The 17,796-nt window shown below is 43.8% G+C and overlaps 1 protein-coding gene across 1 annotated transcript in view; it reads left to right on the top strand.

Annotated features, from left to right (window-relative positions):
* MYO3B (myosin IIIB) overlaps positions 1-17,796 on the top strand; it is a 332,748-nt gene that overhangs the window by 267,054 nt on the left and 47,898 nt on the right. The window contains exons 27-28 of the mRNA XM_040358502.1: positions 4,179-4,225; positions 6,820-6,992. Of these exons, the coding sequence (XP_040214436.1) occupies positions 4,179-4,225; positions 6,820-6,949 (177 nt within the window). The 3' untranslated portion in view covers positions 6,950-6,992. The remainder of the gene's footprint in view (positions 1-4,178; positions 4,226-6,819; positions 6,993-17,796) is intronic.

Raw genomic sequence — 17,796 nt, 5'->3', positions numbered from 1 at the left:
AAAATTTGTTTATCCACCTGCTCCAAGCCTGCAATTGGGCAGTGATAGAGCAACAGCAGGCTGATGAGCTCATTATTATTTTTATTATTCACGGTTTATATAGAGCCACAGTTTGCTCATCGCTTTACAATATAAAGGGAAACAGTTCAGTTACAATACAATAAAATACAAGAAGGCCCTGGTCAGAAGAGCTTACAATCTAATAGGGTGGGGAATGTGCTACAAAAGGTAATATATCCTTCCGCTTAAGTGCCGCACACACAGGCCAAAAATCGGGCAGCATTCAATCACGTTTAAAAGAATGCAGACCCAGCAGCTTTCCTCATTAGAGCACTGCAGGTGCAGCAGCTGATAATTATGTAACCCGCTTGCATTAGATTCACTTTACGCATGGACACAGACAAACACACAGGGATTTCTTCAGAATAACAAACTGTGGGAATCTGCAACAAAGTTTGTTAAAATCCTTGTAATGTGCGTAGATGACCCAGAGGGGAGTGTTGTTCTTTTCTTTTAACAAAAGTGAAGTTACTCTTTAAGGATTAGTAAGCTAAAAAATATTTAATTATGTGTTTAAAGTTTAATATTGCATTAAAGATAAAGATTTAATTGCTTCTGCTGTGAATTTAGGGTTAATTGCCCCCACATACTGTACTTTGTTTAGCTTAAGAATCCTTGAATAGTGTGGGACATCTATCAATGTTGCCACATAGCAAGACAGTGCAGAACTAGAGGACTGGGAAGGATTTATTTAGAGATTACATTATAAGCCATGTGTTAGAAGTAGCACTGTGAAAATATAAGCCATTGCCCTGTTTCTTAAGTGTATGTTTTAAATAAGAAGGGCATAAAAAACATAATTTAAATATATTCTTTAATAGCCAAAAAGTCTATAAAATCCACTTTGCACATACTAACCCAGGTATTAATGCAAAAATGCAAATTGCATCAAAATCAAAGTTAAAATTGTGGTAGAAACTCTCAAAAGCAACATGCATAGATGTGAATCGAGCCTTAAACAGTAGAATGCAAAAAAAATTACGAATAAATATCTGAAAAGTGTGGCGTGCATTTGTATTCAGCCCCCTTTACTCTAAAACCCCCAACTAAATTCTAGGGGAAACAATTGCCTTCAGAAGTCACCTAATTAGTAAAAAGAGTCCACCTGTGTGCAATTTAATCTCAGTAAACGTACAGATGTTCTGTGAAGCTCTCAGAGGTTTGTTGGAGAACCTTGGTGAGCATCATGAAGGTCATGGAACACACCAGACAGGTCATGGATAAAGTTGTGGAGAAATTTAAAGCAGTGTTAGGTTATAAAAAAACATCCCAAGCTTTGAACATCTCACGGAGCGCTGTTCAATCCATCTTCTGAAAATCGAAAGAGTATGACACAACTGTAAACCTACCAAAACATGGCAGTCCACCTAAACTGACAGTACAGGCAAGGAGAACATTTATCAGAGAAGCAGTAAGAGGCCCATGGTAACTCTGGAGGAGCTGCAGAGAACCACAGCTCAGGTGAGAGAATCTGTCCACAGGACAACTATTAGGCCTCGTACACACGATAGGTTAAACAGAGGACAACGGTCTGATGGACCGTTTTTGTCGGTCAAAACCGATCGTGTGTGGGCCCCATAGGTTATTTAACCATCGGTTAAAAAAAAGCCAACTTGCTTTAAATTTAACCGATGGATTCCTAACCGATAGGTCAAAACTGATCGTTAGTAGGCACAACCATCGGTTAAAAATCCATGCATGCTCAGAATCAAGTCGACGCATGATGCTTGGAAGCATTGACATTTTTTCTCAGCACGTCGTTGTGTTTTACGTCACCGCATTCTGACACGATCGTTTTTTTAAACAATGGTGTGTAGGCACGACGGATGGACTGATCGTGTGTACGCGGCTTAAGTCGTGCACTCCACAAATCTGGCCTTAATAGAAGAGTGGCAAGAATAAAGCCATTGTTGAAAGAAAGCCATAAGAAGTCCTGTTTGCAGTTTGCGAGAAGCCATATTCGTGACACAGCAAACATAGAAGAAGGTGCTCCAGTCAAATAAGACCAAAATTTTACTTTTTAGCCTAAAAGCAAAATGCTATGTGTGGTGGAAAACTAACACTGCACATCATCCTGAACACACCATCCCCACCGTGAAACATGGTGGTGGCAGCATCATGTTGTGGAGATGATTTTCTTCAGCAGGGACAGGGAAACTGGTCAGAGTTGATAGGAAGATGGATGGAGCAAAATAGGGCAAGCTTAGAAGAAAACCTGTTAGAATCTGCAAAATACTTGAGACTGGGGCAGAGGTTCACCTTCCAGCAGGACAACGACCCTAAACATACAGCCAGAGCTACAATGGAATGGTTTAGATTACAGCATAATTATGTGTTAGAATGGCCCAGTCAAAGTCCAGACCTAAATCCATATCTGTGGAAAAACTTGAAAATTTCTGTTCACAGACGCTCTCCATCCAATCTGACAGAGCTTGAGCTATTTTGCAAAGAAGAATGGACAAATATTTTACTCTCTAGATGTGAAAAGTTGGTAGAGACGGCTCCAAACACACTTTACAGCTGTAATTGCAGTGAAAGGTGGTTCTACAAAGTATTGACTCAGGGGGGCTGAATACAAATGTACGCCACACTTTTCACATATTTATTTGTAAAACATTTTTGAAAAACATTTATTATTTTCCTTCAACTTCACAATTATGTGCCACTTTGTGTTGGTCTATCACATAAAATCCCAATAAGATACGTTTATATATTTGGTTGTAACATGACAAAATGTAGAAAATTTCAAGGGGTATGAATACTTTTCCAAGGCACTGTACGACAAGGTATATATCAGAATAATTATTTCTTCAGTTGGGCTTTAAAGTGAAAATCTCTGCAACATTGAACCAAATGTATTTTTTTCTTGGCAGAAGAGGCAAGAAGAAATATTGCCCTTTGGTCAGAGATTTTTCAAAATGAATCTGTCACTTTTTTTAAAGTTCTAATAACATTCGTTAAAGCGGAGCTCCGCTGAAAAAAAGATATTAAAAGCCAGCAGCAACAAATACTGCAGCTGCTGACTTTTAATATTAGGACACTTACCTGTCCTGGAGTCCAGCGCCGTCCACAGCAGAGGACGAGCGATCGCTCGTCACTCTGCTGCCCCCCCCCGCCATCCTCGGTGAGGGAACCATGAAGTGAAGCGCTCCGGCTTCACTGCCCGGTTCCCTATGGTGCATGCGCGAGTCGCGCTACGCCTGCCGATTGGCTCCCGCTGTGTACTGGGAGCCGAGTGTTCCCAGAACACAACGGGGGACGAGGGGGGGAGACGTGAGGTGACGTCATTTCCGCAGTCTGCCCGAGACTGTGTGGCTGGAAGTGGGTGCAAATACCTGTCTTTAGACTCCCTGAAAGGTGTCAAATGTGACACCGGGGGGGTGGGGGGGTTCCGATCAGCGGGAGTTCCACTTTAGGGTGGAGCTCCGCTTCAAGAACATTTAACAGATAATCGTGTAAATGGAAAAGGTCCACATGCTAATTTCTGGTCAACAAAGGCTTTCTTTGACTATAATTAGGGCCTCCCCAGCACTCATGGCCAACAGATATCAGATGGTTTATTTACAAGAGTCACATTGACATGAGCTATGCAGTTCATATATGATTGTTTCTGTTGTTCTGCACTTGATAATATAATAATGTGAGTATCTCATTGAACACATTGGACCATTACCGTGGAAGGCCAACAATGTTGCAATTTCGGCTTGTGTAGATGAGAATATAAAACGTTGGTAGGCCCAATCTGCCCATGTATGTGCCTGTTTTTTGCTCTCACTCTATTACAAATCTCTTCAACCGTTCCTTCTTTTCTCTATCGTAGCAACCCATCTCTCCATCCCCTCTCTTAACACAGCGCTGGCTGAACATGTGCCTCTGCCCTTTATCAGTTGCTTTCATATCAGGATGTCTCCTTTCACGGTGAATAATTGATGTGGTTTATCAAAGAAAACCAACATGCATGCTTCATCAGGCTCACTTGAGCCCTTTGATCAAAAAAATTATGCTTTGACTTGTGATATTATCAGCATCTGCTTGCATTCAACACAAAATCACTTTGAATTAAAAATTAACGACTCCCTGCTTAGCTTCTGAAAGCGTGTTCTTGGTCCTTCCCGCAGGGAACTCTAGACTATCAAGGGAGCAAGAGGAAGCCGAGAAAACTTGGGTAAATATCCATCCTGAATTTAACAACTGTAAACAGAAGTCCTTTTGTAAAATGGAAAATTCTTAAACATTGAAATTGTTTAATATTGCCCCCCTGGATGTGTATATGGCTCCCTACTAACAAGCATAATGATAGCAGCTTAAAATTCAGCAAACTGCCAGCTGTAACGAATCACAAATTATGATAAAAAGGCCCGTTATCAAAAGGACTTTAGTATTGGAAGTTTAAGGGGATCTGGGATGTTAGAAATATAAGAGATGCCACTGCTAACTTGTTTTTTTAAAAGTTGTAAAGGCTTCAGGTGTTTTACCTTAATGCATTATCTGCCAAAAGGTAAAAAAAACTTTCATGTGCAGCTCACCCTAAATACTTACAAGAGCCTGATCTCGATCCAGCACTGTGCCTGAGAGCAGCACTGCTGGACTCAGTGAGAACAGTGGTAGCCATTGGCTCCTGCTGCTGTCATTCAAATCCAGTGTGAGGCCTCGTACACACGACCGAACATGTCCGCTGAAACTGGTCCGGAAAATGTCCGATGAAAACGGTCCGCGGACCGTTTTCATCCGACAGATCCGCTCGTGTGTACAAGGCCTTAGGGGCATGGAAGAAAACCATCGGGCTTTTAGGAAAAAATTGAAGACCCATCTCTTCTGAAGGATCAGCACGACTCTGGATTCAAGCGCCTTGACGCGATTCGGTTTGCATTTGTCAGCGCTATACAAGTTACTCACTCACTCACAACCCTATCAGTGTTAAATGGTTTGTCTCAACCCTCTAAATTACACTTTTGCTGGACAGCTTGATCTGCTAAAGGAAATTTAAATATAACAGACTTACTGGCTGGATCACCAGATGAAAGTAAAAGCCTAATAAAAAGAAAACGAATGCAACCACCACATCTAATCATTTATAAGCTGCAATACAATACATTTTTGGGTTTGGGTTTAATACTGCCTTAAAGTGTAATTGAAGCTAAATAAAATGCTTACAAGTATGTTTTTTTATGAAGAAGACCCTATTGGTCTCTTCTATCATAACTGATTCTCCCGAATGTACTCTGAGCTGTGCATGCCCATTTGCAAAAATAATGCAGAGTTTAATTCCGCACATCACGATACTAAGCTAAGCAGGACAATAACTTCTCTGCAGGATGTGGAAACCTTGCAAGAAGATCTGACGAAATTATTGGGGTGGGAAACTACATGGCAAAAGAGGTTTAATGCAGAAAAATTTTAAATTTGCATTTGGGTGGCAAAAATATGAATGCAATCTACTTACTGGGGGGAGAACCTCTGGGGAAAACTAGGATGGAAAAGGACCTGGGGGTCCTAGTAGATGATGGGCTCAGCAATGGCATGCAATAACAAAGCAAACAGAATATTAGCATGCATTAAAAAAAAGGATTAACTCCAGAGATAAAACGATAATTCTCCCACTCTACAAGACTCTGGTCCGGCCACACCTGGAGTATGCTGTCGAGTTCTGGGCACCAGTTCTCAGGAAGGATGTACTAGAAATGGAGCAAGTACAAAGAAGGGCAACAAAACGAATAAAGGGACTGGAGGACATTAGTTATGAGGAAAGGTTGCGATCACAGAACTTATTCTCTCTGGAGAAGAGACTCTTGAGAGGGGATATGATTTCAATTTACAAATACCGTACTGGTAGGTAGTTTAACAAGACACCATAGGGAGTTTAACAAGACACGTGGCCACTCATTAAAATTTGAAGAAAAGAGGTTTAACCTTAAACTACGTAGAGGGTTCTTTACTGTAAGATCGGCAATGATGTGGAATTTCCTTCCACAGGCGGTGGTCTCAGCGAGGGGCATCGAAAGTTTCAAAAAACTATTAGATAAGCACCTGAACGACCACAACATACAGGGAAATACTAGGTGATACTGACATATAATCACACACATAGGTGGACTTGATGGGCCAGATTCACAGAGACTTACGACGACGTATCTCCAGATACACCGTCGTAAGTCCGATTGTGCGCCGTCGTATCTATGCACCTGATTTTTAGAATCAGTTATTTATAGATTAAAAACGTGAAAAACGTGGGGTCACTACTATTTTACATAGTACACGCCCCCAACCAGCCTATTTTGAATTAGGCGGGCTTACGCCGGCCCAGTTACACTGCGCCGCCGTAAGTTTAAGCGCAAGTTCTATGTGAATACACAACTTGCTGCTCAAACTTGCGGCGGCGTAGTGTATCTGAGCTACACTACGCCCGCCTAAAGATAGGCGTTTCTACCTGAATCTGGCCGATGTCTTTTTTCAACCTCGCCTACTATGTAACTATGTAACATCAAATAAACCCTATAAATAATCAAATAAACCCTATAAATAATCAAATAAACCCTATAGATGAACTTTTCCAACTGAAACGAGTCAGAGAAGTTTGTATTATTTTTTTAACAATATAACAATCAATCAATTACTGTTTTTTTTTCTTTTCTTTTGTTTCCACTAACAAAATGTGTGTTTTAGCACTCCGGTTGTTGGACCCTAATATTCCATACAAATCGGAGACTCGTAATAATGTTTAATGTATTGTGTGATTTATGTTTTATCTGTCTGTTTCAGCCAAGTCAAAGTTCTAGACAGAGAAGATGAATATTACAAACTCTTATCAACTGCTGACTCCATTCCTGAGGAGGATCTGTCTGTTTGCTCTCCTTTGGCACAGCAAGAAATATTTTTTGCCTCTAGCTAAAGTGCTAAACCTCTGTTCTCTAATCCACACTATTTTGGAACTGGTAAGAATATGTGATATTTATTGCAGGGATGATCATGTTTTCTGTAAAGATCATAGGAGGCTTGGACAAGTGGGACCCTATATAATGTATACATTCTGTATGTTTACAACAATACAATATGGATGGTTTATCAATTAAGTACAAGTTGTTCATATAGAAAAGATAGTGAGGGCGATTAAAAAACAGGATTTTTGCTAGCACATCATTGGCTGTTCAAAATTAATACAGCTTCATCTTATTTATTAGGCTCAATGCATATTCACTTTGCTAAGTGAATAATGTCCATTTCGTTAGTAAATTTTGTTTAGTTTTTTTCTGGTGGATGAAAGTGACTAGCCAAATACTGAAATGCTTATATATACCCAGTTTGGTGTGTATATATATATATAAAACATGCCCTGCAATCAGTGGTGTATCTAGGGTATGGCAGCCATGGCAAGTTCCATGGGGAGGGGGGCGGCAAAAAGCTACCCCCTGCACGAAAAAAAACCCACTCGTCCTCCTGCAGCCGTCTCCAGCACTAATGTAGCTCCCGGCATCGCGGCCAGCCTGCTGAAGAGCGGCGCCCGGCACAGCAATTGCTAATATTGCTACTTGGCCTAGGGAGGGGAGTGACAGGTGCCCCCATGATGGTTGATGACTGGCCATTGATGGCACAGTGGTTGCTTTTGATGGGCACAGTGGCTGCAATTGATTTTTTTTTTCAGTTTGCGCCCCCCCCCCAAATTTTCAGTACCAGCCCCAGTGGTCCCCAGTGTCCCTCTATGTCCTCGCCACACTGCGATAACTATCTCTGGTTATCTGAAAGGTTTCAAATGTTTTGACGGGCGCAGTTTCAGTGCTTGCCATAGGCGCCATTTTCACTAGATACGCCTCTGCCTGCAATAAATCAATTGATTCCCCAATCCACGATAAACAGTGGGGATGAAGGAATCACTCCTACCAGCTATTGCATTTAGTAGTCAGTGTGACCCGTGGACGCTGAATACCTGAACGGTGGTGGCATCTAATAGGATGCCGCCACTGTTGGGTCACAATTTTCCAACTCTGACTTCTGACAACGACTCCTTCGACAAAAGTCAGTTGAAAAATAGACTTGTCAAGCCAGGCAGTGCTGTCAGGGCCCCCCACAGCTATCGTGTTTCCCCTGAAAATAAGTCTGGGTCTTATATTAATTTTGGCAACAAAAGACACAGCAGGGCTTTTTTTCAGGCTAGGTCTTACTATGTAATGTGCTGTCTTCTCTCCCCCTCTCTCTCCTTGCCTAACACGAATCCCCAGTGTGAACTCGGTTAAAATGCTTGTAAAAACCTATAATCCACTCTATTACAGTAGTATATATTGTAATGTATAATTGTGCCAAATACCTTCGTTATATCTCCTCTGAACTGGAGTAATCTTCTAGTATTTACACTAGTATTACTAGTATTACTATTACTAGTTTTACTCAAGTCCTGAGGTCTTTTCTGTATTCCCAACAATCTTCAAAAACCTGCCCTGCAGCAGTGGCTGGATCAAGAGATCAAAGTGTCCTCTATGTCAAGTTTCTTTCTTTTCTCTCTCTCTTTCCCTGTTCTTTTATCCGCGCCCGTGTGTCCCATTCATGATCTTCCGATGAACACTCCAGCAACAGGTCTTGAGATTTCAGCCTCAGTTTCCTGCCTCCTTTATTACACCACGGCTCTACGTGTACCAAATCTACACAATTAGCTGGATTCAGGTACACGTGCCTAACGTTAGGCAGGCGTAGCGTATCTCATATACGCTACGCCGCCGTAAGTTAGAGAGGCAAGTGCTGTATTCACAAAGCACTTGCGTCCTAAGTTACGGGGGCGTATCGTAAATGTGCCGGCGTAAGCGCGTCTAATTCAAATTGTGAAGAGGTGGGCGTGTTTTATGTAAATAAAGCATGATGTTTTTAACGAACGGCGCATGCGCCATCCGTGTACGTATCCCAGTGCGCATGCTCCAAATTACGCGCAAAGACTTATTGGTTTCGACATGAACGTAAATTACGCCCAGCCCCATTCACGGACGACTTATGCAAACGACGTAAAAATTAAAAAATTTGACGCGGTTCCGACGTCCATACTTAACATTGGCTGCGCCATCTTTTTGGTGGAATATCTTTAGGCCTGAAAACGCCTTACGTAAACGGCGTATCTTTACTGCGACGGGCAAGCGTATGTTCGTGAATAGGCGTATCTCGCTGATTTACGCATTCTAGGTGTAAATCAGCGTACACGCTCCTAGCGGCCGGCGGAAATAGACAGCTAAGATACGACGGCTCCGGCGGTCTTAGCTAGATACAAGTGTATCGCAATTTGAGAATACACTTAAATATACGACGGCGCAGATTCAGAGTTACGACGGCGTATCTACTGATAACTCTACCTGAATCTGGCTAAATGTTTGCAGACAACTTTAAACTTGCGGATCTGAGTGATTAAACCACATTCTGACAGTCTCCACATTCACAATTCATCTTCAATGTGTTACAAACAAGGTGATTGCCAACAAGCAGTTAAATTGCTTAGCGACAAAATATTAAAAGCACCCGTGTAGTTTAGCCCTAAATCTGTGTTTATGATGCAGCTCCGGCTTCAGTTTTATTAAAAACTAATCACATCCAGACTGTCTGAGTGTGGCATAAACAAGATGTCTCAGTTTACTCCTCCACAATAGCGTTGAAAAATATTTATTGAAGCCACATTGAGGCTGAAATCTAAACTACTGAGGCAGCATTATTCCGAGAGGTCTTTTATTAACTGAAAGAGGGAAAGTTTACTTCTACGGGATTGTTTTCATGCTAAAAAATATATACTGGTGTAGCGCAAGTAGCCAGCCAAAGACCATTCTAAACTGGTGGGATTACGAGCGCGAATCAAATAACATATGGTTTAATGATCATAATATGAAGTCTACAACCTGACATAATACGCCACCTGCAAGACAAGGGAAAGAACGGAGTCCAGGTGTAGCTCAGCTGTATTTCTCATAAAACACAGCTGGTTAAGCTGTTTGCAGCAAGAGATGAAAGTCCCATTTATAGCCTAGGACTGGATCTGTAGCGGTCACAACCGCAGTGAGACCCAGTGGCTGCAGAGGTACCTGCTACTCGTACATCGCCTCCATTAGTGGAACTCTAGTAAGAAAATTACGGCTGGCCTCTTTTGCAGGTATAGCTATGTAAAACATAAAAAATAAGGGCCAGATTCTTGTAGAATCTGCGGCGGCGTAGCGCAAGCCATTTCTCCAAGCACTTGCTCCGTATTCTCCAAGCACTTGCTCCGTAATTTGCGTCGGCGTAGTGTAATTGGCCCAGCGTAAGGCCGCGTAATTCAAAAGGGGCGGCTTGTATTTAAATTAAGCGCGCCCCCACGCCGTTCGAACTGCGCATGCCCCGGGCGGAAAAATAGCCCAGTGCGCATGCTCCAGCTCACGACGGAAAACGTCAATGACGCCGATGTGAGCGTCATTGACGTAAAGTCGTATTCGCGAACGACTTACGAAAACTACGTAAACGACGGAAAAAGCCGACGCTGACCCGACGCCATACTTAACATGGCATACGACGGACCTAGGTAAACTTGCCCCTCATTATAGCAGGGGCAAGTTTACGCTTACGGAAACGTCGTAAAATCACTGCGTCGTCCGCGCGTACGTTCAGGAATTTAGCGTAACTAGCTTATTTGCATAGACGACGGGGAAGACGACGATGCGACACCTAGCGGCGGGAAAAAAAATTGCATTTAAGATCTGACAGCGTAAGAGCCTTACGCCTGTCAGATCTAATGGGTATCTATGCGTAACTGATTCTAAGAATCAGTCGCATAGATACCCTGGGCCAGATTAGGACTTACGACGGCGCAAATGGTGTTGCGCCGTCGTAACGCCTTTGAGAATCTGGCCCTAAGTGTCTATACGGTTTAAAGAGGAGCTCCAGTCTCCCCCCAAAAAATTAAGAGTCAGAAGCTACAAATACTGTAGCTGATGACTTTTAATAGAAGGGCACTTGCATGTCCAGGGATCCAGAGATGTCCTCACCAGAGCTGATTCTTCAATCGGCTTTGGGTGCAGGCACCGGCATCAAGTAAGGAAAACAGGAAGTGAAGACTTACGGCTTCACCGTCAGTTTCCTACTGTGCAGTGGTGGCTGGTGTTCAAAATTATTGGCGGGGCGCAAACTGAAAAAAAAATCTATTGCAGCCTCACTGTGCCCTTAAAACGCAGCCACTGTGCCCATCAAATGCCGCCACTGTGCCCATCAAATGCCACCACTTGTGCCCATCAATTGCCGCCACTGTGCCCATCAAATGCTGACACTGTGCCCATCAAATGCTGACACTGTGCCCATCAAATGCTGCCACTGTGCCATCAAATGCTGCCACTGTGCCATCAAATGCTTCCACTGTGTCCATCAAATGCTCCCACTGTGCCATCGAATGTCACCGATGTGACGACCACGCCTGCTCGCCGTCTGCCCGGCACTTACCCTGTCTTGGTGGGGCAGTGGCTGACGGCGGCCCCTTCCTATAGGCGATTGATAGGCATCCAATCACAGCGCCTGTCGTTTCAGCCAATCAGGTGATGGGTAACAGACCCAAGCACCTAATTGACAGAGAGGCGGTTCATTGTTAGGAAAGCAAATATTAATTTGCTGTTCTAACACACCTGGGTGGACTGCAAGCGCCAAGCATGGTGCTCGCAGGTCACCTTTTGTGACGCCTATTAGAGCCTATGGCTCTAATCAGGTGCTTCAAAAACACCATCCGCCGCTGTAACGCCGGGCGTCTGAATAGGGGGTGGCAGCAACGGCCCTGAATAGATTTATGCAATGAATGAATCTATCCATTGGTCATAGAGGGGGTGGCTGGAGAGAGGGGCGGGGCCCATGCGCCCTTATGGACGCACCGCCACTGCTATTGTGCATGCCCAAGCCGCTCTGCACATTGTGAATGGTCCTGTGGTCTTCTGGGACCTGTGATGTGTCCCAGAAGACTGCCGGGGAAGGAGGGGGAGCCGCAGGAATCTGAGCCAGAAGTGGGAGCGGGTACCTGTCAAAACCAAATACTTGCTTCCCCCCAAAAAATGCTAAATGTGGCAGTTGAAGTGGGGGAGTATGAAAACTAGCAGAACTTCCCCTTTTGGGTGGAGCGCCACTTTAAAATCCAGTAATACACTGTTTCACCCAGCTCAGTTGCATTTTTAGGCATTTTTTAGGCACTGCCGAGTTTGCAGAGGCTGATCTGCTGACAGCCTTAAAGCAGAATTAATCCCTCCTGTCTTTTACAGCCAAGGAAGCTGCTTATGTTTGATCTGTTATAACACCAGCCATTTTATGCAGTGAGGCTTCGTACACACCTCGAATCTCGTCGTAAAAGAAACGTTGTTTTCCTCGATGAGGTTCTTGTCAAGCTTTCCTTGCATACACACTGTCAAGACAAAATCTCGTCGTTCTCAAACGCGGTGACGTACAACGGCACTATAAAGGGGAAGTTCGATTCCACTGGCGCCACCCTTGGGGCTGATTTTGCTAATCTCATGTTACTGCGTGTTAAGAAAAAGTTTGGTGAGAGACGATTCACGCTTTTCAGTCTGTTACAGCGTGACGAATGTGCTATCTCCATTACGAAAACTACTTTTACCGAAGGTGCGCTCCCGTCTCATACTTTATTCTGAGCATGCGAGGGTTTCTAAGCATAAAGACGAACGTGTTTCTCGTTGTAAACCAGCCAGACGAGAAACACGACAAGGAAATTGAGACTCCTGACGAGAAAAAAGAGAACATGTTCTCTTTTTTTCTCATCAAGATCCGCGACAGTTTCCTCGACGAAACACATACTCGACCATTTTTCTCGGCAAAAATGCTCTGCCAGCATTTTTCTTGATGGATTTTGCTGAGGAAAACGGTCGTCAGTGGCGGCTCGTGCTCAAAACCTTTGGGGGGGGGCGCAAACAAACGAAAAAAAAAAACAATTGCAGCCACTGTGCCCATCAAATGCAGACACTAGGCCCATCCAACGCAGCCACTGGGCCCATCAAACGCAGCCACTGTGCCATGCCATCAAACGCAGCCACTGTGCCATCAATTGTCACCACTGTGCCATACCATCAAACGCAGCCACTGTGCCATCAATTGTAACCACTGTGCCATGCCATCAAACGCAGCCACTGTGCCATCAATTGTCACCACTGTGCCATGCCATCAAACGCAGCCACTGTGCCAATTGTCGCCACTGTGCCCTTTGTCGCCACTGTGCCCTTTGTTGCCACTGTGCCAATTGTCGCCACTGTGCCCTTTGTCGCCACTGTGCCCTGTATTATCGCCACTGGGCCCTGTAAAATGCTGCCTCCCCCCGCCCGGCACTTACCTTTCTGGGGTCTGCCATCCTCCTTCCATGGTCCCTCGATGTCTTCTCCCACCCTCGATGACGCTTCAGCCAATCAGGTTACCGGTAACCAGAACCGGTGAACCTGATTGGCTGAGACGTCTGTCAGTCTTATCCAAGAACGCACCCCCCGTGGGTCCCTTGGATAAGTATTTGGAAGCCGATTACAGCCTAAGGGCTGTATTCGGAAAGCCGCTGGCTCTGATAGGCACTTCCACAGCCAACCAGCTGCCGGTACTCAGATGGCCGGCCCTCACCAGGGCAGTGCAGGATTGAGAGAGGACTCAGGTAAGTGTTTAGGGGTGGTGGGTACTACAGGCATTGCAAGATTGTTTACCTTAATGCAGAGAATGCATAAAGGTAAGAAAACCTTTTGCATTTAGAACCACTTTAAGGTTTTGCACAGTCCAACACACTTGCGTGCAGTGCACCACAGCATATGGTAATGTACTACCACATGGTGCTCTGCTTTGCCAGAATTGTTTGTCCATTTTTTGGTACAATACCATAACACACTAGGTTGCACAAAGCGACCTCAAATCTCTTATTCAGGGGTCACCCACTGCTGCTCTCGGCTACTCCTCTTCTCTGTGCGCCCCCATAGGAAACTGCTTCCTACGGTGGCACACCTACGGGCTCGCTTCTGAGCATACACAGCCCCCCCCCCACTCCCTCTTTACAGACATTTATTGAAAGCAACAGGAGCCAATGGCTCTCACTCCTGGCTCTGAGCTTGTGAGATTAATGGCATTTTTATTGTTATTATTTATTTTGTACTAGTAATGGCGGTGATCAGCAATTTTTAATGGGACTGTGACATAGCGGCAGACAGATCAGACACCATTGACATTTATACAGCGAACAGTGCTATAAAAATGCACAGTTTACTGTGTAAATATCACTGGCAGGGAAGAGGTTAACATTATCAAGGGGTTAAATGTTTTCCCTGAAGGTGTTTCTAACTGTGTAGTGGCAGTGTAATGACTGGAGGAGGAGAGAGATCATTGTTCCTAATCACTAGGAACAGACAATGACTCTCTACTCCCCTGACAGAATGGGGATTTGTTTGTTTACATTGACAGATCCCTGTTCTGCCTCTGCACGGTTTAGGAGATATTCGCCAAATGACAGGACCACTGTCTACGGCGCATTCACCGTAGACAATGGTGAGCAGGCGCACTAACAATAGCCGCGCTAAACTCGGCAATGCCGTGTTTGACGGCTCCCACGCGCATGCGCGGTGTGACGCCATCGCCGCTCTGGCTAATCACAGCGCCGGAGCGGCGTTACCCAGAAGTAACCTCCGGGAGCGATGGATGCGGCCGGAGGACGGATTCGTGGGCTTCAGTCTCAGGTAAGTAATGCATAATGAGCTAGTATGCTAGACATACTAGCTCATTATGGCTTTGTCTTGCAGGCTTTTTTTTTCAAGGGTTTACTTACTCTTTAAGTGCTCCAGTGCATATAATGAGTACTCCAAAGTGCTTCAGTGCATGTGATATTCAAATATCATTCCTGGAATGATAAGTATTACAGTTCATAAAACCACACAGCCCAGTGAGTGATCCAAAAAGCTGTATCAGAGTGCTGTCGCACAGGTGCTCCCCCAAGGTAATGGACGCTCACCTCAGAGCGTGTAACCTTGCAGCTAAGCTTGGTCACCACTCTAAAACAGGCCCGTAATGATGTACAGAGATCGGGATATGGTGAAGTCCTCCTTAGCCTCACACAGACTCTCCTGCCGTCCTGTCCCCTCCCCTACGCGTCTCGATACGGGGGGGGGGGGGTCGTATCTTCTTAAGGGGGACGTTTTTTCCTATGATCTGGAACATATACTAATGCTGGCCATACACTATACGAAACATTGGCCAAAATTTGGTCGTTCAGACAGTTTGTTCATTTTTCGAACAGTTAATGGGCACAAAACCGATAATCGTTGGAACGTTTTTGAGCCGAAAAAACGAAAGACAAGTTTGGAAATTTTCTGCCGAACGAATGATAAATCGGAAGGTTAATGTGTTTCTCGTCCAAACTTTTTGCACTAGGTATATGTAAAAAAAATGAACCAATTTTTTTTTTATTTATGTCTATTGAACGATTTATCAGTCATTGCATAATGGCAATATCGTTTGCGCTCGCGACTGAACATTCGTTTTTCGAAAGTTCGTTTGGACGATTTTTGGTAAAGTGTATGGCCAGCATTAGGAGACCTGGATCTCAGGATTGACCAATAGAACCCAGGTGTGGTTCATAATCGTGCACAGACCAAGCTTAGCTGCAAGGTTGCACGCTCTGATGTGAGCGTCCATTACCTTGGGGGAGCACCTGTGTGACAGCACCCTGATACAGCTTTTTGTGGTTTTGTGAACTGTAATACTTATCATTCCAGGAATGCTGCTATTTGAATATCACATGCACTGAAGCACTTTGGAGTACTCATTATATGCACTAGAGCACTTAAATAAATAATATTTATACAAGGACTTGTGTGTCAATATATATTCATTCTTTAGGATTTATTGTTTATCACCATTTTTTTATATTTATGCATGTTTTTACACTGTGTTGCACGATTATGCGATTTGCACTGTACATCTAATTTTCTGGTATTTTAGCAAAAGGTGAACTTATCCTTTAAATGGACAAAGCATGCTCTTACATGAAAGTACTTGGCCATGCAGGAAAGCTGTGTTAGCACTGAGAACCACATTGTGGGATAACTAAATGACCGTGTTGTCAACAAAGGTCTTAGGCCCCGTACACACGACCGAGTTTCTCGGCAGAATTCAGCCAGAAACTCGATCGGTGTGTACACTTTCGGCCGAGGAAACCGACGAGGATCTCGTTGGGCCAAATAGAGAACATGTTCTCTATTTCCTTGTTAGTCAACGGGGAAACTTGGCTCGCCGAGATCCTCGGCGGCTTCACAAGGAACTCGACGAGCAAAACGATGTGTTTTGCTCGTCGAGTTTCTCGGACGTGTGTACGGGGCCTGACTAGGGTTGCCACCTCATCCCTTTAAAACAGAACACATATGAATTACACAGGTTCTGAGGCTAATTTAATTTAGATAAGGCTCCACTTGAGTTCAATTACCACCTTAATCAGCCACAGAACCTGTGTAATTCATATGTGTTCTGTTTTAAAGGCATGAGGTGGCAACCCTAGGCCTGACCCTTGAGTCATGCAGTATTTAAAAGTAAAAAGTAATGCTAGAACATGCTATTGAAGGCACGCAGCACAGGGTCTGTATAACATTTGGATTTTCTTTATAACTGCACAGAAAAGGAAGTGATGGTTTTAGTGTTTCTCAAGCCTCGTACACACAATCAGTCCATCCGATGAGAACGGTCTGAGAGACCGTTGTCATAGGTTAACCAATGAAGCTGACTGATGGTCAGTCGTGCCTACACACCATCGGTTAAAAAAACGATCGTGTCAGAACGCGGTGACGTAAAACACAACGACGTGCTGAAAAAAAACGAAGTTCAATGCTTCCATGCATGCGTCGACTTGATTCTGAGCATGCGTGGATTTTTAACCGACGGTTGTACCTACTAATGTCATAGAAAAATTAATAACGCACGTACATAATTAATAATCAGCGATTCATAAAAATATTAATATCGCACGTAACTAATTAAAGTAAACTATGAAAACCTTTTTGTCTATATAAAAATTAAAGCAAAGAATATCGCTGCGGAAAAGGGAAAAGTTTTACATTTATTGATACATAGAAGAAACTTGTATTACTCTAATATTTACAACTATAACATCACACAATTATACAAACAATAAGATGGCTAAATCAGTATCTTAAGATAATTCATAGGAGAAGAAAAGTTACAGAGAATAAGCTAAGGGAGAGAGAGAGACCGAGAGACAGAGAGACAGAGAGACAGAGAGACAGAGAGACAGAGAGAGAGAGAGAGAGAGAGAGAGAGAGAGACAGAGAGAGAGAGAGAGAGAGAGAGAGAGAGAGAGAGGGAGAGAGAGAGAGAGAGAGAGAGAAAAAAAAGAGAAAATATATTTGCAGAGTACTTCACCAAATTTTCCCAATCAGCTCATGATCCAGTCTGTCTCTTAGTCAAGCTAGCACTGTTTTTTATACCCTCTAAGAATTAAGAAAAAAACCCTCTACTATGATTGGTTGTCCTTTTCAGGATGGCAATTAAGGACCCCCGACCCACCCAGTATCATGTCCCATTGTGGCCTGTAATTAGACAAAGGATGAAAGGAATCTCTTTTAATATACACACCCACACCTGGTATTATTATCTGATTAACACAGTCCAACTAAATGTGGTCTTCAATCAGGAGGTTGCAGGAAATTCTCTTAATTCAATGAGGGACAATTCCTGTCAGATTCCCCCCCCCCATTGAGATAACATCCTTATGCTAACGTAGGTTCA

Source organism: Rana temporaria, chromosome 6 (genome assembly GCF_905171775.1).
Source record: "Rana temporaria chromosome 6, aRanTem1.1, whole genome shotgun sequence".
Lineage (NCBI taxonomy): Eukaryota > Metazoa > Chordata > Amphibia > Anura > Ranidae > Rana > Rana temporaria.
Note: the sequence above shows the minus strand (reverse complement) of the source record. Positions and strands in the feature narration are given on the sequence as shown.